This window comes from Capsella rubella, unplaced genomic scaffold (assembly GCF_000375325.1).
Source record: "Capsella rubella cultivar Monte Gargano unplaced genomic scaffold, Caprub1_0 scaffold_8, whole genome shotgun sequence".
NCBI lineage: Eukaryota > Viridiplantae > Streptophyta > Magnoliopsida > Brassicales > Brassicaceae > Capsella > Capsella rubella.
This window is the reverse complement of record NW_006238916.1, coordinates 6,374,183-6,401,498: the sequence shown is the minus strand read 5'-3', so window position 1 is coordinate 6,401,498 and position 27,316 is coordinate 6,374,183. Positions and strand designations below refer to the sequence as shown.

Sequence of the window (27,316 nt, the reverse complement as noted above, 5' to 3'; positions counted from 1 at the left end):
TCTGGTTATCGTGATGAAGGATAAAAGTCGTGGAAGAAATTCATATAGGCCTTTGGCTGAAAATTTTTGAAGACGATGATATGGTGTGTAAGACTCACTCATAACATAAGCTTATGATGTATGCTTTTAAGTCTACATGCAATGATCTTCATTGGATGGTTGGTCTTATTGCACAAGATATGAGAATTGTCTTACTTCAGTATCATGTAACTTGTAAGGGTAGTTCTACTTTAAAGTTGTTATCTTTTAACGTTTGTTGTAATAAGTACTTTGACTCTCCAAAATGGTTTCTCCATTGATGGAAGCAGCTGTAGTTTGATTAATATATAAAAGATGAATTTTTTGGGAAAAAATAAAAATGCCGAGAAAGCAAGCAAAGCCTTGAGTTAAAACCAGTGGCACTTTGCGTCCGTCAAGTGCTGTGACTGTGAGTAAAGCGGCAAAAACGTGTTTGTGAAATTGGCGGGGTTACGAACCTCTCACTCTCTCTCTCTCTCTCAGCTCAAAACCCTAATAAACCCACAGCACTTAGAGAATTAGTTTCGTTGATGTTGATCGCAGATATGAGATGCTTCAGATGTTTCTACACTCGAGCCCACTCTCTTCTCCTCCGATCTTCTATTCCGGTCACGATTCCTATATCTCCGGTCCGTTTCCGTTTCCGTCTCCGTCGCTTCTCATCCCCTCCCGTCTCCTCCGTTTTCGACTCTCTCTCTTCTAATCAGGACGCGAGTTCGAGTAAAGAAGACCAAGATACCGCAATTGGATTTTCCGATGAGAAATCGAGAAAAGCCGGTTCAAAAGCTCGGGGTTGGGATCCAGGGGAAGTAGTTATGAACAAATCGAAGAAAGGCAAATCGAAAACTGTTTGGGTTTGTGATAGCTGTGGTCATTCTGATGGGCAATGGTGGGGGAGTTGTCGTGCTTGTCACAAAGTTGGGACTATGAAACGTTTTTCTGAAGGTTCTCAGTTAAGTAGTACTAGTGGTGGTGGTGGTGGTAGTAGTAAAGCTACTGGCTTGGGTCCTCACGAGGGTACGAGTTTGTCTTGGTTACCTGAGCAAGCAACGGTGCAGCCGAATAGATTGACTGATGTTATTCGTGGGATTACTCAGCAGCAATGGCGATTTTCTCTGTATGTTCGAGTATGCTTATTTAAAAATGGCTAAGTTTGTTGCTTTTAAGTTACTGTCTACAGTCACTTGTTAGAAGAATCACTTGTTAAAATGGTTTAGCTTACATAGGTTTGTGATGGTTCAGAATTGTTGTTGGCGATATCATTTCTTGCGATGTTTATATTCAGGCCTGGACTTTTTGGGAATGAAGTTTCCAGGGTGCTTGGTGGTGGCCTTGCCCCAGGTTTTATGCTGTCTTCATGATTTTGAATTCGTTCTGTCTTTCGCCGTTGACTCACTCTGGTGGTGTTTTGTAGGTTCCCTGATTTTGATTGGTGGTGACCCTGGTATTGGCAAGAGTACGTTATTATTGCAGGTTAGGAGATGTGATTTATTGTGTTTGAATTAGTTGTCTTTCAATTTCTAGTACTGCAACAACGGTTCGTGCAAGTGTTTTGCAATGCACATAACAACTCCAAAGATTCTCTCCTTGTTTTTTCGAATGAAAGATTGCATCTATAATTGCTGAGGGGAGTGAAATGGCCGAACCAGCACCAGTTTTGTATATCTCTGGTGAAGAGGTTAGTACTAGTCATGTTTTTTTTTTTTTTTTTTTGTCTTTCAGTATCTCCTGCCTGTCTATCCTTGTCTTCCTCACACCGGATTTTTTCCAACTATGCTGCTTAAGATGGTCTGAATGAGCTACATGCTAATATTTAAGATTGAGCAAAGTAATTGTAGCTCGAGTTCTGGCAGCTTTATGCCTTTATCTTGCACAGCTACACTTTATCTGCAAAAAATTGTTTGCTGTTTTTCTTCTTGCATTTTCTCTATAATGGAAGAGATATGGTAATTTTAGTTTGTTCTGAAGGATCTCATCCCACGTACATTATTCTGTTGACTTGATTACACACTCTTAATAAGATCTTCTGATTTTCGCCCAACTGCAGAGTGTCGAGCAAATAGGAAGTCGGGCTGACAGGATGAGAATTCAAACTGAAGACCTCTACCTGTTTTCAAGCTCTGATCTTCAGGTATACTGTTTGATATGAATTAATATTCGTATTATCTTAATCAAACAGAAGTCATATTTTAGCACTTCTCTAAACACCTACGCAATGCACAGCTATTTTGTGTCAAACTGTTAATCTCCAAGCTAATTCTCCTCATCTGTACGTGTTGGACACTAACTCTTTGTTTTAAGAAATTCTCAAGCCTTTGCGTATCATAACTAGATAAAAATTGTTAGTCACGATTTTAAAATGAGGAACATGGTAAATTACCTGAAGAAAATCATTTGTTCTGATTTATTTCAGGACATTCTTAACAAAGCTCATCGGCTATCTCCCCGAGCTCTTATCATTGACTCAATTCAAACAGTTTACCTAAAAGAAGTGACTGGAAGTGCTGGTGGTCTCTCACAGGTTTAAAATTTTTCCTCAATTTGCTAATCACTATGAGCAAGAAGTTGTGCCATAGCTGTTTTTTGTTGCTTCCCAACATATTTTTCATTTATGTATAAGGGAAATTTTTCTGTGTTAGATGAGTACTGGTATCCAGCATTCTCTTTTGCTTTGTATATGCTTTTCCCGTTTCTTTTTTGTCTGCTGAAAAGGCTATTTTCTTGGAAATATCTGATGCTGGCAGGTTAAAGAGTGCACATCAACACTGTTGCGTTTTGCTAAGAAATCTAATGTTCCTGTTTTCTTGGTGAGTAAGAACCATCCGTCCGATTCTTTCCTTTAATATCTGGTGTTTGATCTGGATCAGATCTTTTATTCACGTCACTTTTGTTTTAGGTTGGACATGTTACGAAAGCAGGTGATATTGCAGGACCTCGTGTTTTGGAGCACATAGTAGATGTTGTCTTGTACTTGGAGGTGCTTTTTATTTTCTGTTGTCTTTAGATGTGTTATCATGATACCCCTTCAATAAATGGCCCTCTGTAGTTCTAACTAGATACTTTGGGTTTGTTTTATTAGCCTTGTAACCTCTTTTCTAGAGTATAACAAGTATATGGGCTTAATTTGTATTGAAATATAACAGAAGATGATTAGTTGACATATATTTTCGTTACATTTCAGGGTGAAGAATCATCAACGTACCGCTTGCTTCGATCTGTGAAGAATCGGTTTGGGTCCACTGATGAAGTATGTATACAAATCCTTGACAGTATGCCTTTGCAGTTTAGAAAATCATGATTGTTATTTTGCCCTTATTGCCTCTTTTTTTTTTTTTCCCCGAGAAGTTGCTAGTTCAAGCATCTTATTTCTGTGGATTGTGTTCCCTTTATTCTTTACGTGGTTCGAATTTGCTTGTTATCTGTACGCTTATTTTTATTTCGAGTTGATAATTATTGAATAAGTCATGGCTATCTCCTTTGTCAGCTTGGAGTTTTTGAAATGTCAAACTCCGGACTTGAAGTGGTCTCTAACCCGAGTGGCATATATCTTAGTCAACAGAACCCAGATTCAGATGTTTTAGCTGGATTAGCTGTAGCAGTTGTTATGGATGGATCTCGGAGTTTCCTAATTGAAATTCAGGTAGATAACCAGATTATTCTGCTTCAGAATTCCAAAAAAATGTAAACTAAGTTCTAGCTTGATAAGTGAAACTACGTTTGGAAAATCTTATTACATTTTGCTGTTGTCATTATGATGAGAATCATGGCTTACTGTAGTATGTATGTTCTGAATAGGCGACAATGCTAACCTCTCATCATTAGCTGCTTCATATGCTCTTGTGGACCTTGAAACAAAGCATTGTAGTTCTAGATTAAACATTGGGTTTTGTTATTATGTAGGCATTGTGTTCGCCTGGCTCAACAGTATCAAGGCATGTCAATGGTGTTCAAGCAAGCAGAGCTGACATGATAATTGCAGTGAGTGCTACTACCAACATTGCCTTTTCTTATTGTCCAGTAACAATATACGTTTAGAACATACCTCTCTTCTACTTTCCTTTTTAATAACTGTTAACGTTTTGTTATATTCTAACCTATCATATCACAGGTTCTTATGAAGCAAGCTGGTCTTAGAATTCAGGAAAATGTGAGTTTAGAGATTTCACTGTATTGTGTCAATCTGCAATGTTGTTCGTCATGTGAATCTTGTTCTCTTGAATAGCGTAGTGGCGCTATAATAAATGACAGGAAGCAAGTTAAACTCCTGTCTCAACTATCTATGTATCCTAGTGATTGGAGTACTGAGATAATGATGAATATATGTTCTTCAGGGAATTTTTCTGAACGTCGCAAATGGAATGGCTCTTTCTGAGACTGCTGGCGATCTAGCAATAGCAGCAGCAATCTGTAGCAGGTACATGTTATTTACTTCTTTGGGCTCTTAAAAAGTGTCTTTGCACTATTTAGTTACTTAGCTGCAAATGAATCACTAATCTTCTGTTGCATAATCCAGTTTCTTGGAGTTTCCAATCCCTCACGGTGTAGCATTCATCGGCGAGATTGGTCTAGGGGGCGAGGTCCGCACGGTAAGCAGAATAACATTTGGAAGAATCAGCTAATTGTTATTTAGAATATGGATGAATTTTACAACTGAATGATAATGGCACAGGTACCAAGAATGGAGAAGAGGGTAAGTACAGTGGCAAAGCTAGGTTTTAGCAAATGTGTGGTTCCCAAATCAGTGGAGGAGTCACTGAAGGCGTTGAATCTAAAAGACATTGAGATAATCGGATGCAAGAATCTGAAAGAGTTAATCAATGCTGTATTTAGAGGATAATGTGACTGCATTCAAGGGAGACTGAGATTAAGCATTTGATCAACCATTATCTTTGTCTCTTCGGCAATTCAATTTACGGTTTAGTTCGGTTTGATTTTTTCCTGGTTTTAGTTTTATCAGTTTTACAGAAACTAAAACCAGTTCAAACCATTTGTTGTAATTCGGTTTAGTTTAATGAATTTTGGTCAATGTTATAATTTATAAAAATATGTAGTTACATATGTTTCAATATAAATGCTAGTTTAGGAAAAAAAAATGGTTTTAAGTGAAAAAAAAAAAAAAATGGTTTTAAGTGACGTTCTCACTATTTTATGCAAAAATTTAATACTTTTAATTTTAGTTAACTATTTATATTCTCCATTACATTTTCTTATTGGTTGAATATTTTCCTTACATAATAAAACATATTTTGAATATTAAAAATAGATAATTTATGTAGTTTCTTAATTGGTACGTCCAAATTTTAAACATCACCTAAAATAAAACAAAGGAAGTGAAAATTAATTATATTCGGTTTCAATTAAATCGGTTTTCCTTTTATGAAACCAATTGATTTTATATTTCAATTTACAAATTTATTTTGTTTTTTGTTACATTCATGTTTTGTTTTTGTTTTTGGCAACCATACAATGTGATGGAGCATTTAATAATACGGTCTCCAAGTTTATTATCCATTAGAAGATTCATATGATATTTTCTACATATTCATAGATACAAAACAAAAGACTTATGGAATGGGTTTGATGAGGGGAAGAAGAAGAAGTGCAATGTATAAATCACATATAATAGAGAGAGAAGCGCCGTTTCAGACCAAACATCATAACGTTCCTCACATGTCACATGTGACTTTGTCTTCTCCACCACATGCCCATTCTTCGCTCCCTGCCAAAAACTAATACACTCCCCAAATTTTAATCTTTTCTTCTACTTAACATTTTTTCTTTCAATAATTCAATATTTTTTTTGTATATACCAAATGAACAAATAACAGAAACTTCTATAGGATCATCACTGTTTAAATCATTGGTTTTAAGGCTTTGTTTCATTATATTATCATAAAATTTCATTGGTTGTTTCTGACAAATTGCTCTAAAGTATTTGTGGGAGGTTTAAGCCATGTTACGAATATATTATTACTATATAATCACTTCCACCAATGATTTAGATAAATCCAATTTTTTGGATTCCTATTTAGAGAACCAAATGTGTTGTTGTTGGAACAACGGTCGCAACACCATTGTCCATTATCATAGCCAACTACATAACTTCCTTTTCGAGCTCATACTTTATTTTATTATTTATTTAATCAAGTGTTTGAATTTAATGTAGGTAGATTAAAAGTAGAAATAGATGGATTAACACGAGCTCAATAGTTCAAAAACCAACTCCCAAAAGATGCATTGAATCTCTTTAAAAAAATTGGTTTGGTGTCTATCTGTCTACTAGACTCTAAGCTAGAGTTAGCTCTTCGAACTATTTTGGAAGCTTTAAAACAAACGTCTCGTGCTCTCTATATCCGTGGGATCTTTAAAACCCATAGGCTCCTTTAACAATAAGATCACCATACATATTTTTGCAATTATTTAAAAGTTTAATGCAAATTTTTACGTAACAATGTGGTGGTGTTCTTTCGAGAAGAAATACACTCTGAAATACTTTGGTGTGTTTCTAGTGAATCTGACCGAATTAGCTGATAAGGTTTATCAAATAAAAAAGTTTACGTAACAATTGAAAACTCATCATTTACACGTGCTAAAAGGGGTTTGGTTGTTATAGAACGTACATAGTTCTAAGCTAAAGTTATTGTAATAGGCCATTTAAAAACTAGTCCACATAATAATTCAAAACTCATAAACAAAAACTTGGCTCTATATATATGGAGACAAGAAGTGTGACTCTTGTTGTCCTAAACTAAATTCTCTGAGCTCTTTCACCCTAAAAAATAAAGAAAGAGAGAATGGTGTGCAGAGCAGAAGAAGCAATGAAACAAAGAGAGATGATCAAGAGATGTAAAGAAGATGATCATCAACAGAAGAAGAAGAAGACGCAATCAATCACAAATTGCCACAAAGACAAAAGTTGCAGATTCAAGAGAAGTACTAGTAATCTCGAAAACGATGGAGCTTCTTCGGCCATCTTCCTCCTCGCGTGCATCGCCTGCTCCTCCTTCACCTATCATCTTTAAATATATATCAAACATATCTTAGTTGTAACAGCCTCATCCACAGTTAATTAATTACTCTTAAAACTACGTTTAAACTAGTCTTATATTTGTTAATTCTGTTTATATTTTTGTTCAATATGAAGTTCTTAATCTACATACTTGTCGCAGATAATTTCTTGTACTTTAATTTGTGTTATAGTTTTCGAATGTTTGTATCTGTTTTTGTTTTTTTGTGTGTTATAGTTTTATTGTATAAACTAGTGATGGGAAACATGAGGTTGCGAATAAAATATTACATTTGTTTGTGTTTGTATTTGCATAAATCCCTTTCGCGTTTTTCTTTCTTCTTCCCAAAAACCATTTGTTCCAAAATTTTGAACCTTTTGAGTGTATAAGCTAAAGTACCGTACGTATAAATATCCAATTCGATTCGTTATTCGTTATTCACTAGATTAGTAACTCTTGATATAAAAGACAACCTTCATAATGTAAAATTAGAAAACCGTTGACGAACACCGTCTCTAATCTCCACAAACACCACCGCCACCGTGTCTTAACTTCACAAACACTGCCACTGCCGTCTCGAATCTCCCATAACTGTCACCGTCGTCGCCATATAATACATTTTTATTTATAAGCACACATATTTATAAGTGTTTTAGACCAACCAAAGCTAATGACCTGCACTGAGTGTTGTCTTCTTGGTTTTAAAGAACCTGTTTCTGAGTGAGACTAATACAGCTAAAGCTTCAGCCATCGTCATCCGATTTGTGGGAGATTCTTCACAACACCTTATTCCCACATGAAACACCATCTTTAAACACTCAGCGATGTTGATGTTCTTGTTGTCAACTTCACCTTGGAGAATCGATATGTCAGCTAGATCAAGTACATGTTCGGGCAGCCCCGACTCGACATAGCTACGGAGAGTTACTTCTCCGACAAACATTTGATCTGTTGGACGCTTCCTAGTGAACATCTCCAACACAAGAACTCCGAAACTGTACAAATCTCCTTGTATCGATGGTTTTCCTCCCATTCCATATTCTGTAACAATGATATCGAAATAAATATTAAAAAACAGAGATACAATAATTTCCATATCTTACATTACTTTATTTACCTGGTGCTGCATAGCCGATGGTTCCTCTGACACCCGTGGAGCTCAACACGTTGATGAAGGAGTCCTGGTCGAGGATTCGAGCAAGACCAAAGTCACTGACATGGGCTGTTAGATCATTGTCCAGAAGAACATTGCTTGGTTTCAGATCACAATGAGCTACAGGGTCATGACAATGGGAATGGATATAATCCAAAACTGAAGCCACATCTATGGCAATACTAAGTCTTTCACTTAGCGTCAACGGTCTTGGATGAGTTTCAGAGCTTCCAACTTCGACCTCCGGGTTCAGCCACGTGTCTAAGTTTCCATTCGGCATAAAATCATACACAAGAGCTTTGAATTCATTTCCTTTGAAATCAATACTTGCACAAGCTGTCACTAGTTTCACTAGGTTTCGATGCCTTATACTTTTCAAAGCTTCACATTCCGCTATAAAGCTCTTAGCTGCCCCATGCTTTTGGAGATTCAGAACTTTAACTGCAACAACTTTGGACTCGGGACCAAGCAACCCTTTAAAAACAGAGCTGAAGTTTCCTGAACCAATCAAATTGCTTGATGAGAACTCGCTAGTTGCTCTTCGAAGCTCCTCATAACTTATCCTTTCATAGAATGGAGACTTGGACAGCAAGTTATCATCGTTTCTTGCACCTTCTTTCTTCTTCTTTCTTTTCATAAGCATGTATAGTAGACTCAGAGTAAACAGTGACAACAAAAGAGAAGCTACACCAACACTGACACCGATAACAATTCTCTTTCTATTTGATGAATGTCTTCTCCCCCTTGAAACCACGTTTAGAGGGCATGACCTTAACTTTAGTTCAGCGATGCCTCCACAAAGTTTTCCATTACCAGATACTGAAAAATTTTCAGGAGTCTGAAATACTCCTTCTGTTGGAACTATGCCTTCAAAGTTGTTAACAGAGAGATCTAAATACTCCAAAGAGGAAAACTTCGCTAGGTACTCAGGTATACTGCCGGACAAATTGTTGTTGGATAAGTTAAAGATTTTGAGAGCTCTCAAGTTTCTGAAATCTGGAATGGCTCCATCGAATCTGTTTCCTTGCAGGGAAATTGCTTCCATGGAGAGACAGCTCCCTAACGTCTCCGGGATGTTTCCATGAAATCTATTGTTTCCAGCAGACAGCTCAACAAGGGATTTTAATCTTCCAACATCTTTTGGGAACGGTCCAGTCAACAAGTTTCTTGATATATACAAGAAAACAAGAGACTCCATTAGCATGATTTCTTGAGGTATAATCCCGTTTAACCTATTTGATCCAAGGTAAAGAACCACAAGAAACCGACATTTTCCAAGACTTGGAGGAATGTTCCCTTGGAAACTATTGTTAAACAAATTCAGAATTTCTAACCGAGTGATGTTTCCAAGATTTGATGGTATCTCTCCTGACATTCTATTTTGATTCAATAAAACATTATGCAACCCCAAAAGCTTTCCAAGAGAGGTAGGTATCACTCCTGTCAACAAATTTCTTTCCAGGCCAAGGGATTGTAGGTTTATGAGATTCCCAATGTCATGAGGAATGCCTCCAGAGATGAGGTTTCCTCCAAAGGCCATTACCGTCAACTCGTTAGAAAGATTGGCTACAGAGATAGGCAGTACTCCTCCAAGCCTATTGTAACCAATATCCAAGATTTGCAGCTGAGTGCAATTTACCAAAGCAGTAAGAAAGTTCAGATCATCTCCAACTATGTTGTTTCCAAAAGAATTCTTATTAAGCCCCAACATTTGAATATGTTGTAATGTTCCAAAACTAATGGGGATAGATCCGGTGAAAAGGTTATCTGCGATCTCTAGACGTGTAAGGGAAGAGATATTGGACAATGTTTTTGGAAGATGTCCTGAAAAATAATTCATCCCCAAATACAACTCTTCAAGATTTGGAAGCATATCTCCAAAATCGGGCCTAAGATGACCCGAGAAACGATTGCCAACAATGGATAAAAAACTAAGTGAGGACAGGTTGTATATTTCTGGAGGGAAAACACCTGAGAGATTGTTTTTCGAAAGTTGGAGATATATCATATCGGTCAATCTACCGAAGTTATCAGGAACTCCTCCTTCCATATTATTATATGCAATAGAGAGCTGACGGAGAGAAGTCAGGTTTCCAAAAGATGTGGGAAAAGTCCCTGAAAGATTGTTTTTAGATAGAAGCAAGTTCTTAAGGCTAGATAACGATCCTAGCTCTGAAGGTAAACCATGTATAAGACGGTTTGAGGTTAAATCAAGTGTCACCAATCTAGAGCAGTTAGACAGGTTTGGAATGACTACTCCTTCAAGAGTATTGTAGCTCATGTTCAACTTTTGAAGCCTAAACAACATTCCCAACTCTTTTGGGATAGTACCGGTAAAAGAGTTATCTCCAAGATTAAGTAGTCTGAGAAAAGAAAGATTACCAATAGAGGGGAAGATGATCCCACCAAGTTGCAACCCTCCAAGATCCAAACGAGTAACTCTTTTGTGTTTGCGGCCACATGTAACATGAGCCCACTCGCATACCTGAACAGAGTGATTCCACGAGGCTAATACTAGTCGTTTGTTTTCAGAAACTTGAGACTTCAACGCGAGTAATGCTTGCATATCTTCATGAGCGAAACCCATGTCCACGTTTTTAAGTAAGATGATGAGAGTATTGAAAGCAAGTAGAAGAAACAACCTCATGACTATACTAAAAGGTTCTTGAGAGATAAGTGATGCCATCTCACTTTGAGGCTTTAAGAAGAGATGAGAGCATTGGACATTAATTATTATTTGCCAAGGCTGATGGCCCCGGAGCCCCAGACCACTTCCTGTTCAGCATTAAAGAATTTGAATTTTCTTTTAGTTGATGAGACCCTACAGTATTTTTGAACTTTTATTTCATATCACTAAACGTATACGTACGTTATCAAAGAGAGACGAAAAAGCTCTTTCAAGTTGCAAGTCAATGTTCAAAGTCATGCTTTTGTTAAAGTAATGAGAAATGACTTCGGTCTATATCAATCTTCAATATATATGGTTGTGAATGCGTAGCGTGGGTGTGAAGGGCAATCCAATTACTGTATGTTTATTATTCATTCTCTTTATAGTTATGTTTCTTGAATCTTTCTTTTTGTGTATGAAGAATTGAACTTTGAAAGAAAAAATAAATTCTACTTTGAATTATATATTTGAAATCGGTGAATGTAACATTTCAAGGTTGTTTTTTTTACTAATAGCTAATTGCTATTAGTATACTCGATTAAACCATAAATCCGCGTTTACTGTTCGGTTGTTAGGATGATGATCTGATTTTCAACACTGACCCGACAAAACTTAACGACACTCTTTGAATTTCGTTAACACTTAAACCTTAGGTTTTTGGCCAAAACGGCGTCGTTTGGCTTTTTGTTTCTAGTACTTGGGTTAGTGGATTTATCGGGTTAACCCGGAGGGAAGATCTCGCTTAACTCCGATGCTTGCATTGTTTATCTTTCGCAGCCACGATCTCTGCTTCATCGTTTCTTTCAAAAGCTTTGGTGTTCGAATTGAAAACAATCCTTGGGAAAAATAATTGGAAAAATGCATGGGTTCGATTTCAAAGAGATTCAGGAGAAGATCTCGGAGAGCTTTCGTCCATGGCAACGCTCTTTTCAATTCTGGGTTCGAGCTACCAATATCTACACTGGCTACAAGGTTTCTCCTTTACGGTGTTCTTTGATCTTTTTATTCATTAGCTACAATTTTCTTTATAAAGTTTGAATTTTTAAGCAGGTGTTTCAACTTCGAGTGAGTTTAGTGAAAGATGCAAAGAAGCAAGAGGAAATGTGGGAAAGACAGCATGAGCTAGCTGCTGACAAGATTTACTTCATGTGCTCTGATCTTGGGGGTTTCTTCCTTAAGGTACTTCACATGTTCAAGTGTTTGGCTTCGTTGCATTCATTAATTGTTGTTGTCTTCTGTTCATTTTATAATGTTCACTTTTTGTTTTGTTTTGATGCTTTTGTAAAAATCATAGATTGCTCAACTTTTAGCAAAACCTGACATGGCACCAGCTGCGTGGGTGAAAAAGCTTGTCACTTTGTGTGATCAAGCTCCTGCGACACCGTTTGATGCGATTCAACTTGTTTTGGAGAAGGAGTTAGGTAAAAGCATTGGTGAAATCTTTGAAACGTTTGATGAAAAGCCTCTTGGTTCTGCTTCTATTGCTCAGGTATCACATCTTTTTGGTGAGAACATTATAATTAAGTAAACATTGTTGAGTGGGAATATTTGGGACTCTGTCATTGGTGATGGACCAATTATGAAAATGAAAACACCAATAAAAAATTGTTTGAAGTATGACGCAAGGGGAGTGGAACTTTATTATTCTTATTGCTGAGAACCTTTGAGATTTTATCAGTGATGTTTGAAAAGTCTAAATAAGAGTGTTAGTTTATGTCTCAACACCTTATGGTGGTTTGATGATTTATGCTAGAACCTTGTTCTCTCTTGCCATAGATCTATTAATTCTTGACAAGTAACTGTATCTAACTGTTTATTATTCAGATCTTCTGGGTTAATATTAGGAAAACTCGTTCTCTTTTGGCTCCTGTTGTTATTCCTGAACTGTATTGCTGGATAATCTGGGTTTTGGCATACACTATTAGTGGGAGTCAATGACCCTGCCGTCAGTTGGCTAAACGATAAAATATCATTTGATACGTATACATTTATTTTCTTTATTAGGTTCACAGAGCAAGAGTGAAGGGTAACAAGATGAATGTTGTTGTAAAGGTGAGCATAATCAGTGGACTACTATAAGCGTCCAATTCTTTTAATAAGGTTCTAATTTGATACCACATGTATAGGTTCAACATCCTGGCATCGAAAGATTGATGATGACAGACATAAGAAACTTGCAACTATTCGCCTTATACATGCAGAAAACAGATATCAAATTTGACTTGCATTCCATAACAAAGGAAATGGAGAAACAGGTATTTAGATATCCAGTTCCTTATTAGATAGCTTGTACGACTTCTTTTTCTGCAATTCATTGAAAAAATATGTGTTTTCTTTTTCAAGATTGGTTATGAATTTGACTTCAAAAGGGAGGCCAATGCAATGGAAAGAATTCGATGTTTTCTTTATGAGAACAACAAAAAGTCTCCTGTTTTGGTACCAAGAGTTCTTCGAGATATGGTGACTAAGTTAGTGTTCTTACTTTCGCATATCATATACCTGATTGGTTATCTCGATAATGTTTAAGGCTTTCTCTAAATGGATCCTCCTCTGGCACTTATAGTATACTCACATCTCAATCTAAGATTTTGTTTTTTGTCATTTTGCTTCGGAGGTTTAGCAAGTACTGATCATATGAACAATCATAATTCTCTCAGGAGGGTTCTGGTGATGGAATACATTAATGGAATTCCGATCCTGAGCATCGGTGATGAGATGGCTAAAAGAGGGATAAATCCTCATGGTAAGATTGCAGAGGCAGCAAAGCAGTAAGCTCCTACATCATCTCACAGAGTATGGTGCCTAAGTTCTATGGCCCAAAGTCTTAGTAGCTATTATATTCTAGAAATCTGTGTGTCCTACTCCTTCTTTCTTTTGTTGTTCTTATATTGGCTTGCCAATGGAAGTATACTGATATTACACTGGAATTTATATCTCCTCTTGCCTCAGCAATATACTTAACAGTTTATCCCGTGCATATGGCCAAATGATACTAAAAAGTGGTTTCTTTCATGCGGATCCACATCCTGGAAATATCTTGATTTGTAAAGGTCAAGAGGCAAGTCATATTTTTGCTTGTAGTTATTATTTGGTAGTTTCTCAGTTTGCTTAGTGTTCTCTTTTGGCTGAACTTACATGTCTATATAGTCTTGATTTGTAATCTTGTTTCCCGTCATCAGGTTGCACTGCTGGATTATGGTCAAGTGAAGGAGCTCCCTGACAACTTGAGACTTGGTTATGCGAATTTGGTCATTGCCATGGCTGATAACAATCCTAAACGAGTATCACAGAGCTTTTGGTAATTAAAACTTATCCTGCACTACTGAAGTAACTTTTCGCCTTTGGTTTTTGTTTTGTTCAAACATATTATCAGTTTGGTGGCTCAAAACCTTGTTCTCATTAGCAAATATCTTTTTAGAAAGACATTTCAATAAGAACCAGTGCATTCAAGGTGAAACCATTTGTTACCACAAAAGTTATTTTGTGAGTGATGATTTCTTTTTGTTGAAGCTATGAACATTGTGGGTTCATGCATGCCTCAAAATATGGGTTTCTTTTTCACATTTTGAAATTGGCTACTTTGGTATGTGGGAACTGTTTTGATGCTAGGATATGGGAGATTATTATGATTGGAAGTGATAAGCAAACGTTTTATGTCTAAGATTAGAATAGACACTGTCAACAGTTTATTGAGTTATTGCGGTTGTGGATGTTCAGGGAAATGGGTTTACATACAGTGGCCAAGTGTGAGAATGAGCAGCAAGAACTTCTGCGGTTAGCACAAACACTTTTTGATACAAAGATGCCAGCTGGTCAGACAGTTTTGCAACCTTTCGCAGATGACTCTTCAATTAAAAAGATCGCTGTTGAGGTAAGTAAAGCACCATAGATGTTGTTGACAAAGCAAAAAAGAGTTGTGTGTTCTATCCTTCTACAGGTAATAATAAATACCAAACTAACTTGAAAGTGTTCTTTGGTGGTAGGCATTTCCAGAGGAACTGTTCTCTGTACTCCGCACAGTAGTTTTGTTAAGAGGACTTAGTGTTGGAATGGGTGTTAATTACTCGTGCGCACAACTGTGGAGATCAATGGCCGAAGAGGCTTTACTTGCATCTGGAAGAGTGACAAGAGGTAAGTGGTTATGTCGTCTTGTCACTGCAGTTTTTTTGCATCAAACACATGTGCTGATGGGGTTGGTAATATAACACCTGAGTTTTACAGATGTCAAAGAAAGATCTCGTAGACGGACTTCTCTACGAAGGCTACGCGCAGGAAGTTAGGAAAAATGTAGGAGTATTTCTCATAAATTAGACTCTCCCATGAACAGGATCTGAGTTTTTTTTTTTCACTTCTGTGAGAATTTGAATGATAGGAGAAGTTGGATAAGACTTATATGTAATTTTTTGAAATGCAATTATGATGTAAGCTTTGTAAATCAAGATTCAATCCACAAAAGTTGAATGGTTTATATGTTTTGGCAATCCTACTCCGCAATCTGTTTTAAATCAATCCGGAGAACCATTATCTCTGCAACTAGATGCCATTTTAGATATTGCACAGGCACAGATATTGCCATTATGGCTGCCAAAAACAAAGGATGAGGAAAGTTATAGTGAGAGGGATTCAAGATGGTGCTTAGAACTCCATGTGAGCCGACCACTCTTGTAGTTTTATACTGTCTTCATCGGATTCATGGAGTCACTCTCAAAGATGACTGTCTCAAAACCCCAAGTTATCAATGTACATCATTGCCGCCAAGTCAAGGCTACTGCTTCCGCTTCTAATGGATCTTGGCTCCATACCATACATGTCTTCTTCTTCTTACATGAAGATTAATACGTTGTTTAGCAAAAAAAAAAAAAAAGAAGATTAGTAAAACGTTGAACCAAAAAAAAAAAAAGATTAATTATAACGTCAATAAAATAAAAGAAGCTGATTAGTTGAAAAACGTTGCCGTTTAAATATGTAACTTTAACACAAAACCTGTGTAAATCGCTTGCGCTATTTTCCCGTATTTTTGACTGAGGTTTTGTGACGATGGCGACGGCGGTAGTGATGAACGGAGAGTTGAAAAAGCAACCACGGCCAGGTCGCGGTGGCTTTCAGGGCCGTGGATTGACGGAGGAAGAAGCTCGAGTTCGCGCCATATCGGAGATTGTTAGCTCCATGATTGAGCGTTCACATCGCAACGAGAATGTTGACCTAAACTCCATTAAAACCGCCGCTTGCCGGAAATACGGTTTAGCGCGTGCGCCAAAGCTTGTCGAGATGATTGCGGCGCTTCCGGATTCAGAGAGGGAGACTCTTCTCCCGAAGCTCCGTGCCAAACCGGTTCGAACGGCTTCAGGAATCGCCGTCGTGGCGGTCATGTCGAAGCCCCATAGGTGTCCGCATATAGCCACGACGGGTAATATATGCGTGTATTGTCCCGGTGGACCTGACTCTGACTTCGAGTATAGTACTCAGTCTTATACTGGATACGAGCCCACCAGCATGCGAGCTATTCGAGCTAGGTAAAGAGTTTCTTCTACTTAGTTATCGAATTGGAATCGATATTTGTATTAGAGTTTGTGCTGGATTGATTTAGGAAAGGGTTTAGGGTTTATGTAGTTTTGGTGGACTTTGTATTTGGGATCCAATTAGTGGAGTTTGAACTTAGATTCAGTTGCTGACAACGTGTTGGGGAAAATGTTGTGTGGGTAGCCTAGCCTCATGTGAGAGCTTGGATTTGGGAGCTTTTCTTAGGATAATAGTCTCGTTTCCAGTTCTAAGATTGTAGATGTTTTATTAATTCGGCGAACGTTCTAGATTTGATACAGAATTCTTAAATTGAAATTTTCAACATTCTAAACGGCCATGACTAATTTTATGTAGTTACTTCTGCTGATTGTGTGATGAGGATTTGATTTCATGTTTAAAGGGATTCTTATAGAACCCTGTTTATTGTCATAGGTACAATCCGTATGTTCAGGCAAGGAGCAGGATAGATCAGCTAAAGCGGTTGGGTCACAGTGTAGATAAGGTAAGGGTTTTTCTTATTTTCCTTGTAATATTTCCTTTTTACCAGTCTTCAGCGCAGATAATTACTCCTGATTTGAATGACAGGTTGAGTTCATTTTGATGGGAGGTACCTTTATGTCGCTGCCTGCTGAGTACCGGGATTTCTTCATACGTAATCTTCATGATGCTTTATCAGGACATACTTCTGCCAATGTTGAAGAAGCAGTTGCTTATTCAGAACATAGTGCAACTAAATGCATTGGCATGACAATTGAAACGTGAGTTTTGGGTTGAAGTGTCTTTCTCTGTGAATGCATTGATCGTGTATAATATCTAAAGGATTTAAATTTGAATTTTGATTTTTCTTCTTATATATTTTCTCTTAAAGCTTCCATAGTGTCTATATAATGATTTCATTGTTCTTTTGTGGCACTTAACGGGAATAGTCAAGCTGAGTGGAACTATATCAAAAATCTAATACCATACTTTTGTGAATTAGTTCTTATATTTCCATTGATTATATGTAACGGAAAAGTGACTCTGATCTCAAATTTCTGAATATTCAAATCTTGGAATACATTCCCTAATCTGTTTTACAAATTCATCAGGAGACCAGATTACTGCCTTGGACCTCATCTACGACAGATGCTGACATATGGTTGCACCCGGCTAGAGATAGGTGTCCAGAGCACATATGAAGATGTTGCCCGTGACACAAATAGAGGCCATACTGTTGCTGCGGTGGCTGACTGCTTCTGCTTGGCTAAAGATGCTGGTTTCAAGGTATTACTTATAGATTAGTCTTTGAATAATTTTATTATGCTAGTATCAAATTTCTCCTGGCAGCTTTCACCTCATATGTTTCTGTTCATCAATTTCCTTCAAACCAATGAGCCTTTCTTTATTGGTGATATTGCTATATTTGTGTCCTCATTCTGTTTTTATTTTTGCATGTAGGTGGTTGCACATATGATGCCTGATCTTCCTAATGTTGGAGTTGAGAGAGACATGGAAAGTTTCAAGGAGTTTTTCGAGAGCCCGTCTTTTAGGGCAGATGGGTTAAAAATATATCCCACCCTTGTGATCCGTGGAACTGGTCTTTATGAACTATGGAAAACTGGGAGGTACGATGTTCTTGTGTGTTTAACAAAGAGTGCATGCATGTCACAATGGAAAAGCTTAAATCTTATTGAATTTTTCTGCAGGTACCGGAACTATCCACCTGAGCAGCTTGTGGATATAGTTGCAAGGATCCTCTCCATGGTACCTCCATGGACACGTGTCTATAGAGTTCAACGTGATATTCCTATGCCTCTGGTTACATCAGGGGTTGAAAAAGGAAATCTTCGTGAACTAGCTCTAGCCAGAATGGATGACTTGGGCCTCAAATGCCGTGATGTTCGTACTCGTGAAGCTGGAATTCAGGTCAGGACACCAAATGTTATTTCTTTTTGTGTTATGTTATTATAAATACTGAATTTCATAACGAATATTTGCTTATATGGTTTGTGTATAGGACATCCATCACAAAATTAAGCCAGAACAAGTAGAGCTTGTGCGTCGTGATTACACTGCCAATGAAGGTTGGGAGACATTCCTTTCTTATGAAGATACACGCCAGGTACAAACTTTCATATTCTCTCATCTTCACCTCTCACAGTATAATGCCTAGGATTTTAGTGAAGGAATTATTACCCTATCTGTGTGACTTTTGTTATGAGATGGATATGACTTTTTTATCATACTCCCTGTCACTCATTAGATACATTAAATCATTTTTTTTTTTAAGTGGAAAATTGTCAAGTTTAGGTAGGACGCAGATTGTATCAGTTCTCATGGCCTTTTACGAATTCATAAACTTAGAGGAATAAGCATGTGCCTTATGTGGTGGTGTGTTCAGTGAGTTTGTAGTTTGTATCAAATATGAAAGAAGTTCTTGTGTCATATATAGATTGAGAAAGTGATTAATTTTGTATCCATAATTTCATTGGCATGCAGCCAAGATTTCATAAGAAACTTGAAATGCTTTGTCCTTTCAAGCCTTAAACCTGATTAGCAGCATTAGAATATGTCAAGACTCTGATATTTTCTTAGATTTACCCATCATTATAACTTTTACGGATGCAGGACATTCTTGTTGGGTTGTTACGTTTGCGAAAATGTGGGAAGAACGTAACTTGTCCAGAACTCATGGGAAAGTGTTCTGTTGTCCGTGAGCTTCATGTATATGGAACGGCTGTACCCGTTCATGGCCGAGAGGCTGATAAGTTGCAACATCAGGTACGTGAGATTTAACTTGAGTTTGACACTTAATCAAGGAGTTGTATTCTAATCATCGGTTTTGTGTCGAATTTGCAGGGTTACGGTACCCTTCTAATGGAAGAAGCAGAGAGGATTGCTAGAAGAGAACACAGATCTAACAAAATCGGTGTAATTTCTGGTGTAGGAACCCGGCATTACTACAGAAAGTTGGGTTATGAATTGGAAGGTCCTTATATGGTGAAGCACCTTTGAAATTATGCTTCTTAACAACCAAATTTGCGAACCTTTATGTTAAACTAGTGAGATTGAGAATAATCACTTGATCATTTTGTGTGGTATCATTTTTGCTTTTTAAAAATTTATTGTGAAGTTGAGAAAACGGCTAATTCCTAAAAGTACTATGGCGATCTTATATGAATAATCTAAATGCATACACATTGCTATCTTATGTAGTGAACTAAAATCACCCTTTCGAGTTGTAAGCCTTGTAGTGAATGCACACTATAGACTGTTGCATTGCATGCACGTAATAATTAAAACCCTATTCCTTTGAAAGGCTTAAAGTAATATCACCACTTCCACTTAGTAAGCAAAGTAATAATAACTGAGACAAAGCAAAAGATGTCCACATCATATAAAACATCCAAAAGCTACTTAATAACCAAATTCTATGTAGACTGACTTGGTCCTTCAATGTTGTCCAGAGCCATGGACTCCGATCCTTCATCCAATTCCAATGTGTTCCTATTCTTCGGTCTTATATACTCCACCCCTACATTACCACACTTCCTCGTGTTGTGTCCAATTATACCACATCTGCCACAACGAACAATCCTTCCCTCTCTGCTAACTTTGTGTTTCTTCTCTGAAGACTCATCCACAACCAGTTTTCTTTTAGGATTCTTACTTCTCTCCTCATGAAACTCCACCGAAGAATCAGGGTTCGAACTAACAAAGAAAACGCAAAGCAAGATCGATTCTTTATTGTAAGAGAATCCTAGAAAGGCAGCCATATTGTTAGAGAATTTTAGTGTGAAAGTAATGGTAGAAATACTTACTCCATATTCTCAAACTGATAGTCTTGTTGTGGCCTTGAACGTTGTTCAATATTTTCTTTTTGGATGATCTCCAACGCTGCTGCTTTTGCCTTCCGACATTGGTCACGTGATACAGTCAAATTCCAACGTTGCTGGATATGTTCTTGAATCACTTTTGGTTTGAACTTAGGATTACTCCTAATATCATTTAGAAAAAGCCTAGCAATTACCGCTTGAGTCAGTAGCTTGCTATACCCGTTCCTTTCACAACGATGCTCGTCGTGATACACTTTTATCATCCACTTCCCAACCGGTTCTTCGAAAGAACAATAAATTCTCCAGGGGCAGTCTCTTTTCATCGCACACTTGAGCTCAGATTTATCTTTTCCCCATCTCGAATATTTCACATTCCATCCTCCATTCAACACGTAATCCACCATAGCATCTTTAAACTCTTCCAAAGTGTCAAACACCTGTTTTAGTTTTAGCTCTCCACTACACCTTTCATATTGTTCTGTTTCAATATCAGAACTAACAGGTGTATCATCTTGGTGGTAAACATCGTCATTCTCCTCTTCATCACCAAATCCAGTGACTTTACATTCAACTAGATTCTCTTCATCAAACTCAACAGTTCCATCATCATGAATAACTATCTTTTGAGAAGCGTCTTCACATGATTTATCAGTCACTCCACCATCAATATCGAAACTACATAGTCAAACAAAAACACAGCTCGTTTAGGCATTTAAACGAACACATAGCATGCATATATATATATTGAACCCTAAAAACACTCTGTTCCATACAACTCTCCAGCCCTATAAACGAAACCCTAATCTACATACTTGCATAACTCAATTTCCTCTATTCAAGATCGATCCAAATTCAGAGAATTTACCTCATTTGTTTTCTCGATTCTATGGAATTGTGAGATGTCGTGATTCAACCTTGTCTGAATCGAAAATTTCGTTTCTCTTCTTCCTAATTTCTCAAATCATCATCACAAAGTTCTGAGCTTTTGTTTGTGAATTGTTTTAGTTTGGTTCTTCAACTAATCCAAACGACGTTGTTTTTCAAAATCAAAACGAAGTCGTTTTATTGGTCTACGTTAATAGCTTTATTTTTGTTGTTAGTATTCAAAAGTAGCACTGTGAATGTAGTAGGCTTAAGCCTATTCTAATCTTTTTAATTTGTATATATGTTTTGGCTAAACAGTTTAGTTAATGTAGAATCAACACAAATCGCTTGTTTATGAAGTAACTGTATCATAACGGATCGCCATAGTACATGTAGGAATTTGCAGTTTTCCTCAAAATTTTCACAAATATTACAGACTTACACAGCCTCATTAAGCTAAGTAGATTCAAAACTGATGCTTGACTGTAAATAACAAATACTGCTCATGCTGCAAAACCTCATCTCTTCTTCTTTGCAATGCCTCCCTTTCTAGAGCTACTACTAGCCTCAGGTCCTTCTGCTTCTTCAGCCTTTTGCTCTGCCTCAAGTATAGCCAACTGCAAATGATACCATTCGACCATTATTATCACACACTGCATAGCTCAGGCCAGTTTGTTACACAATATAAAGACGATGAAAAGGAGAGAGACTGATGTCATGTGATAAACTCTCACCTCATCTAGAATGGGTTTGAGTTCCAGATACCGAGATTCCGCGAGATCAAAACCATCCTTCCGCAGCTCCTACAATGTGAATTACATGTGAATTATAATTTATATATTATGGAAATGACTCATGCCAAGGACAGAACAAAGTTGCTACAATATGAGTCATCATTATATGCTCGAGAAAAACAGAGATTATACCTTGCCAGTATGTTGGGTATGCTCATATGCAGCCATTTGCCAGTACATATTTGTGCGCTTATAGAAATCCTTCAAAGTTTCTCCAGGCTTCAAAGACAACAACATGACCATATTAGTTGACCTTCAAACAGAATCTCCTTCTCAGATAACAGAAAAAAAAAAACAAGGAAATGCCAAAGCCAATTATACCACTGGGGTTCTCTGTGAATCTGAGAGGCCTAGATTAGCTCTAATTTGTTCTATTCGAGCTCGTTTCTCTTTTCTTCGGAGGGATTTTCCTTCTCCTTTTATCATGGCAACAACTTCTCCCACTTTCACTGATCCATCAACTTCCATTGCCTAGAGTTAACATAACCAAATTAAGTCAAATATAGCCATAGAGTAGACTCACTCAAGATTCAAAGCCAACAAGACAGAGTGATAAAGTAACTAAGAGAAGAAGAAAGGTAAAACTATATAATACCTCTACTTCTTCATCGTCATCTTCATCATCAGACTCTTCACTGTTTCCTTCATCTTCACTGTCATCTTCATCCTCGTCGTCATCGCCTTCTTCGTCCTCTGAGACTTCCACCCATTCAGTTTCAGTCGCCTGTTTTAAAGACATACCAAGATACTTATTGTCTACACAATATTTTATCAATTGACATCAAAAGACAGAAAAATGGAGTTTGGTGTCAAACAGACCGGAATGATACACTTCCACTCATCAAGTTTGCTAAGATTAAGCGAATACAAATCATCAAGAGTAACTTCTTTATCTTTTATCTCCATCATGCCACCATATATGTATAAGGTATCCTTCCCAACGACCATACAGGAATTAATACGTCCACATGGTTTTACAACCTGCAAGGTAATAATTGCAACGATTCACAAGATGACACCAAAGCTCGTAAACGAAAGTTTTAGTGTCAATGAATTTTGCCAAAACAAACCTCTTCTGAGACCGAAACTTGTGGATCCAGTCTAGCTTTTGCTCGCTGTAGACCCTTACTTTTATCAGACTCAGCATTAGATGAATTTCCATCAACAGTTAAACCTGCTGCCATACGCTGAGATATACCATCCGAGGAGCCTACTTCATCGCTTTGCTCAATCATGGCTGATGATTCGTCTTCTTCTGTTGAATCCATCTCATCATCATTATTAGATGACACAGGTTTAGCCTCTAAATTCTTCTTCCCCTGTAAAAAAAAAGAAAGAAAAATCAGTTGGTTTGTCTGTTACAAGTAAATACAAAAGGGAGCAAATACTATACTAGACGTATTCATACCTTGTCTTTTGAAGATTTTTCTTTTCGTAACTCTATTGGGTACCTGTACTCCACAGAAACAGACAGTGGTTAATACAAGATAAAAAAAAAAAAACTAATAAACTTTTAACATATATTTAAGAACTACGCATATCAAAATAGCTTGAAATCTTATAGCCTTAATGAGTAAAATCTACAAACGACAAGTCCATTTGAAAAGAATCTTCATAGCTTCAGTGCTCATTATAACATCAATTAGATTCTTACCATTGACGATTATCTAACTGGAAGCCATAGAGTTCGTTTAAGAATAAACTCATCATTACATCACCTGCCAAATAAATTACAGAGCATAAAACTTGAGATTCTGATATACAGAAGTGATACAAGGATACCATTTACTGACCTTCCATTTCCATGTCCACAACACCCCCAAACAGCAAAGCACGCTTTTTGTGGACAACAACCGAAAATCCGGCACGAGAGCTAGGAGGCATCCCAATTTTTTTCACCTAAGTACAGAAAATATTATTACATTACAAAGATAAGTTAAATCAACTGATTTGCTTACTAGTCTAATAGATAGATATTGCAAAACGTAAATGAACTAATTGTGGATATAACACTCTTGGTGATACGATTTTTTTTAAATGTAAACAGCATAAGAAGTAACTCCAAAAGAGATGCCATCTAAAATTACATACTTTGTTCCATTCCCAAGTCCGGGGATCAAGAGACCACAAATCTGCATGAACAATTCCTTTCTCAGAGCTCTTCTCAGATGAGACTTCTTTTGAATAACCACCATATAAGAATATCTGCAGCATGAAAGGCTTTCCTATAAATATATGGTTATGCTTGGACCTCTAGAAAATGGGACCATTGATGTCCCTTTCTCAACTTTATTCAGGAAAGAAGCAGACTTTTGATTTGAAGGATATGATATAGACATTTGCATTGTAAACTAACCTCATCTTGATAAACAAAAAACTGAAAGCCGCTTCTAGCTGTAGGCCACATGGCACCAGGCTTAGGTTTTATTTCTTGCCACTATCAAATAGACACCAAAATATATTACTAAAGGCAGAAAAGGCTTCAAAATCGGTTGAAACTTCTCCAGTGGGAAAGTATTTCACCTTGTATTGGTCCAAGTCAAACACATAGAGATCATTGTAATACCTGAAAACGAGAAGTGATTGGCAGAGGTTAACTTACACAGGTGTTAAATTACATCAAACAAAAGGTCCAATCAAAATTGGTCATTTCAATGCTACTAGAAAAGAGTTTATACCATCTATTCTCATTTATTAAATTTGCTTACTTAATTGTAAAAAGGTATCAGGCAACCAAAATAATTAAACATCTAGTGGTAACAAAAAGGAGGGAAAAACTACCAAGTTATTAAGATTCTGATATACTTTTTTAACCAATGAGTAAATTACAACCTTACTTCACGTAGAGTGTCATAGAAGCCACCAAATATTATAATCTTGTGCTTGTATAATACCTGGAGAAAAGTAAGAAGTGGCAGAGCTAGATAAGAACATAACGGGCTGGTTACTAAGGGAGGCAAGACAAGATTGAAAATGAAATCAAAATTCCACTAAGCAGATAGCTCAACAGAGGAGAAGACAAAGGGCTATTTATTCCACAGAAGAAAAATTTGAAAATTAAAAAGAACATAAGAGAAAACCTTCCCAGATTCCTACCCTTGATGTGTAGACTAAAAAGACAAAATGCGAAGAAACAATCTCTATAGTCTTAAATATCTAATACTAGTCTCAGTGCTTGTTAATTCCGATAGCGTATGGCCAAAGTATGCATATTCTTGTTTCAGCTAGAAGGGTTATAGTATATTAAAAGTCGGGTTCTATCTACTTATTTCACCAGCATGTAAGCGATATACATTGGTCAGGATACATCAAAGACTTACCATACGATGACCAGAACGTGGAGTAGGACATCCCTTCAAATTTAACTGCTCCCACTGGTTAGTTTTCACGTCCAGCATCCAAAAGTCCTATAAATTATACTCAAAGTAAGAAGATGAGAAAACAAAATAATAGTAATAGCCTGGCAAAACACATAAGTATACTACTCACCTTGTAGTGGTGGAACCGCTCTTGATTTGGAGATGTAAACTCACCACCTAATCAATATAAAAAGAGCTTACACATATGAACTGAAAGGAATGAAGATGCAAAAAGAATCATTCAGAGTCATTTATCTACCAAATATGTAGAGATAATTCTTCCAAGCAACTGCCTGATGAGAACTGCGAGGAGGTGGACTATTGGGGCTTGAAATTAACTTCCACTCCTGCTTATCGACATCATATCGGTAGAGATCACCGTAAACATATGTCTGCATTCACATGTAAAACAAGTTATTTACAAGATTAGATAAACAACAAAACATTGTGCAACCAAAATTTGAAAGCTAACCTTCTGGCCATTATAAAATTCACCTCCATAGAGTATCAACTCAGTCTCTTTCAAGGGATTTATAGTGAGCTGCATAAATTTTCATCAACCAGCAAGAATTCAGCAAAATTCAAAAAAATTTAGACAAAAAAGTTTCAATCTTTCAAAAATAAAAACAGAGTAAGGAGAGCCTAACCGAGCAGTTTGACCTAGGAGATGGTGCTGGCACATTTTCCTCAACATGGACCTCTTTCTTCTTAGCCTCTTCCTTTTGTATGCTCAACTGGTAAACAACATATACAAAAATGTGACCTTTTTGTTTTGTTGGTTGCAATCTATACTAGTAAAAGACGTATCTTTTAATCAATATATAGTCAATAAAACTATGAACAGAGCAGAACCCAACACACTGATTCTTAAGCTTAAACCAATACACACAAAACCCAATCAGAATATGAAGAAAGAGAGTAAAAAATTACGAGAATGGCGTCGATGTCGTCTTCAGGGGAGAGTTTTTTGCCCTCTCGACGAGCTTTCTTCTCTTCGGCTTTGGCGGTTTTTCTCTCAGTTTTCTCTTTTCCTTTACCAGGCTTCTTCGTCTTCTTCCCCATACTGTGAGCTTAGGAATGGAGGAGGCTGAGAACGAAGAAGAGCGACGATGATTACAAATTACCAATGGAAGTAACCCTTTCTTTTCTTCTCTTCTACTACAGTTCTACTAAAGGAAGACGAAGACGAGAAACATCCTGGGCCAGGCCCATTATTTCATATTGCAGGCCCTTTGTTTACTTTTTTTTTTTTCTTTTTTTTTTCCTTCGTCAACAATAACTATAAAATGAGTTTGCAAAAGCCCATTGGTTAAACTATTATTTACAAACTTGACCATCTGCATGCAAAAGCCCATTGGTGATCTTTACATTCGCATCTCTTAAAATAAGAGATAAAAAACATTAAAAATTATTCTTTATCTATATTAATATATAAAAAAATTTACTTATCTATGTTGATATAGGTTTTACATTACTAATACAAGTGACTCTAAAAACGGTGATACAAATATTTTGCACTGAATGAAATAATTACTTGCATTGACTATTGTAATTATGTTATTATGCAATAGTTGCAAAAAGATTATGTTAATTTTGCATAGGTTAATATAAATAATGTTAGTATTTACATCAGTTGATCTAAATAATGTTAATATTTATATCGGTTATAATAAGTCTTGTTAAGTATTTATACCAGTTATATACTTTTTACGTCACAAATATTACATAATTTTATTAACTAATATGAAAACTATTAAATTTGTTTATTTTAATAGTTGTTTATTGAACTTTTATTTTCTCACACTATGAAAAATACTGATGTTACTATATATATAAGAAAACTATGAAACCTCTTTTTCAGTGGGAGCAACGTGGGACAATGACAAAGTGAGTATGTAGTTACATAATTTTTACAAGTGGTGCTTAATTCTTTTTAGCATCAATTATTATGGATTTAGATGTTAATTCATTTTCTAAAAGATGTAAACTTAATATATTTATATCACTAATGTGAAGTGATGAGTTGCATCAAATCAAAGAGTCATAGATTGGGATTGAAGATACTTACCACGACGAACGATGACATGTTAGACTATGGTCCATTTTTCTAAGTGTCAA

At 36.7% G+C, this 27,316-nt stretch overlaps 7 protein-coding genes across 9 annotated transcripts; 4 read left to right on the top strand and 3 right to left on the bottom strand.

The window, feature by feature from the left end:
- The first annotated feature begins 410 nt into the window (after positions 1-410).
- Positions 411-5,052, top strand: LOC17877235 (DNA repair protein RadA). Of its 2 annotated transcripts, none has more exons than XM_023784215.1 (15): positions 411-1,145; positions 1,245-1,359; positions 1,433-1,491; positions 1,625-1,696; positions 2,066-2,149; positions 2,432-2,539; positions 2,763-2,825; positions 2,915-2,995; positions 3,200-3,265; positions 3,503-3,658; positions 3,919-3,996; positions 4,127-4,165; positions 4,350-4,432; positions 4,532-4,604; positions 4,688-5,052. In XM_023784215.1, the coding sequence occupies exons 1-15, from the start codon at positions 549-551 to the stop codon at positions 4,853-4,855; spliced, it is 1,842 nt and encodes a 613-aa protein (XP_023639983.1). In that variant the 5' UTR covers positions 411-548; the 3' UTR covers positions 4,856-5,052. The 2 variants fall into 2 exon arrangements, with proteins under 2 accessions (XP_023639983.1, XP_006280177.2); XM_006280115.2 differs by having other exon boundaries at positions 413-1,135; positions 1,304-1,359.
- A 1,693-nt stretch (positions 5,053-6,745) lies between these two features.
- On the top strand, positions 6,746-7,298 carry LOC17875072. The gene has a single exon (XM_006281615.2). It carries the CDS (start codon positions 6,813-6,815, stop codon positions 7,038-7,040), a length of 228 nt encoding a protein of 75 aa, XP_006281677.1. The 5' UTR covers positions 6,746-6,812; the 3' UTR covers positions 7,041-7,298.
- A 146-nt stretch (positions 7,299-7,444) lies between these two features.
- LOC17876564 (LRR receptor-like serine/threonine-protein kinase EFR) lies at positions 7,445-10,825 on the bottom strand. Its single transcript, XM_023788594.1, has 2 exons — positions 8,143-10,825; positions 7,445-8,066 (listed from the first exon to the last, which is right to left on the bottom strand). Exons 1-2 carry the CDS (start codon positions 10,823-10,825, stop codon positions 7,693-7,695), a joined length of 3,057 nt encoding a protein of 1,018 aa, XP_023644362.1. The 3' UTR covers positions 7,445-7,692.
- A 768-nt stretch (positions 10,826-11,593) lies between these two features.
- On the top strand, positions 11,594-15,327 carry LOC17875610 (uncharacterized protein slr0889). Of its 2 annotated transcripts, none has more exons than XM_006281880.2 (12): positions 11,594-11,818; positions 11,897-12,025; positions 12,141-12,335; positions 12,851-12,898; positions 12,973-13,101; positions 13,190-13,314; positions 13,504-13,614; positions 13,796-13,904; positions 14,026-14,144; positions 14,564-14,717; positions 14,830-14,977; positions 15,068-15,327. In XM_006281880.2, exons 1-12 carry the CDS (start codon positions 11,705-11,707, stop codon positions 15,124-15,126), a joined length of 1,440 nt encoding a protein of 479 aa, XP_006281942.1. In that variant the 5' UTR covers positions 11,594-11,704; the 3' UTR covers positions 15,127-15,327. The 2 variants fall into 2 exon arrangements, with proteins under 2 accessions (XP_006281942.1, XP_023639271.1); XM_023783503.1 differs by having other exon boundaries at positions 11,894-12,025.
- Positions 15,328-15,850: 523 nt separating this feature from the next.
- LOC17875083 (elongator complex protein 3) lies at positions 15,851-19,554 on the top strand. The gene is made up of 9 exons (XM_006280188.2): positions 15,851-16,359; positions 16,799-16,868; positions 16,952-17,124; positions 17,455-17,629; positions 17,804-17,970; positions 18,052-18,271; positions 18,363-18,467; positions 18,974-19,126; positions 19,205-19,554. The coding sequence occupies exons 1-9, from the start codon at positions 15,884-15,886 to the stop codon at positions 19,358-19,360; spliced, it is 1,695 nt and encodes a 564-aa protein (XP_006280250.1). The 5' UTR covers positions 15,851-15,883; the 3' UTR covers positions 19,361-19,554.
- An 84-nt stretch (positions 19,555-19,638) lies between these two features.
- Positions 19,639-21,151, bottom strand: LOC111831391. The gene is made up of 3 exons (XM_023785414.1): positions 21,047-21,151; positions 20,167-20,856; positions 19,639-20,056 (listed from the first exon to the last, which is right to left on the bottom strand). The coding sequence occupies exons 1-3, from the start codon at positions 21,049-21,051 to the stop codon at positions 19,777-19,779; spliced, it is 975 nt and encodes a 324-aa protein (XP_023641182.1). The 5' UTR covers positions 21,052-21,151; the 3' UTR covers positions 19,639-19,776.
- A 217-nt stretch (positions 21,152-21,368) lies between these two features.
- LOC17876518 (kelch domain-containing protein 4) lies at positions 21,369-26,260 on the bottom strand. The gene is made up of 20 exons (XM_006280068.2): positions 26,129-26,260; positions 25,846-25,932; positions 25,671-25,739; positions 25,458-25,590; positions 25,329-25,375; positions 25,160-25,246; positions 24,672-24,733; positions 24,363-24,405; positions 24,196-24,276; positions 23,931-24,044; positions 23,633-23,738; positions 23,494-23,557; positions 23,248-23,290; positions 22,910-23,158; positions 22,659-22,820; positions 22,435-22,563; positions 22,161-22,310; positions 21,972-22,058; positions 21,780-21,848; positions 21,369-21,662 (listed from the first exon to the last, which is right to left on the bottom strand). Exons 1-20 carry the CDS (start codon positions 26,258-26,260, stop codon positions 21,564-21,566), a joined length of 2,013 nt encoding a protein of 670 aa, XP_006280130.1. The 3' UTR covers positions 21,369-21,563.
- Positions 26,261-27,316: the final 1,056 nt, after the last annotated feature.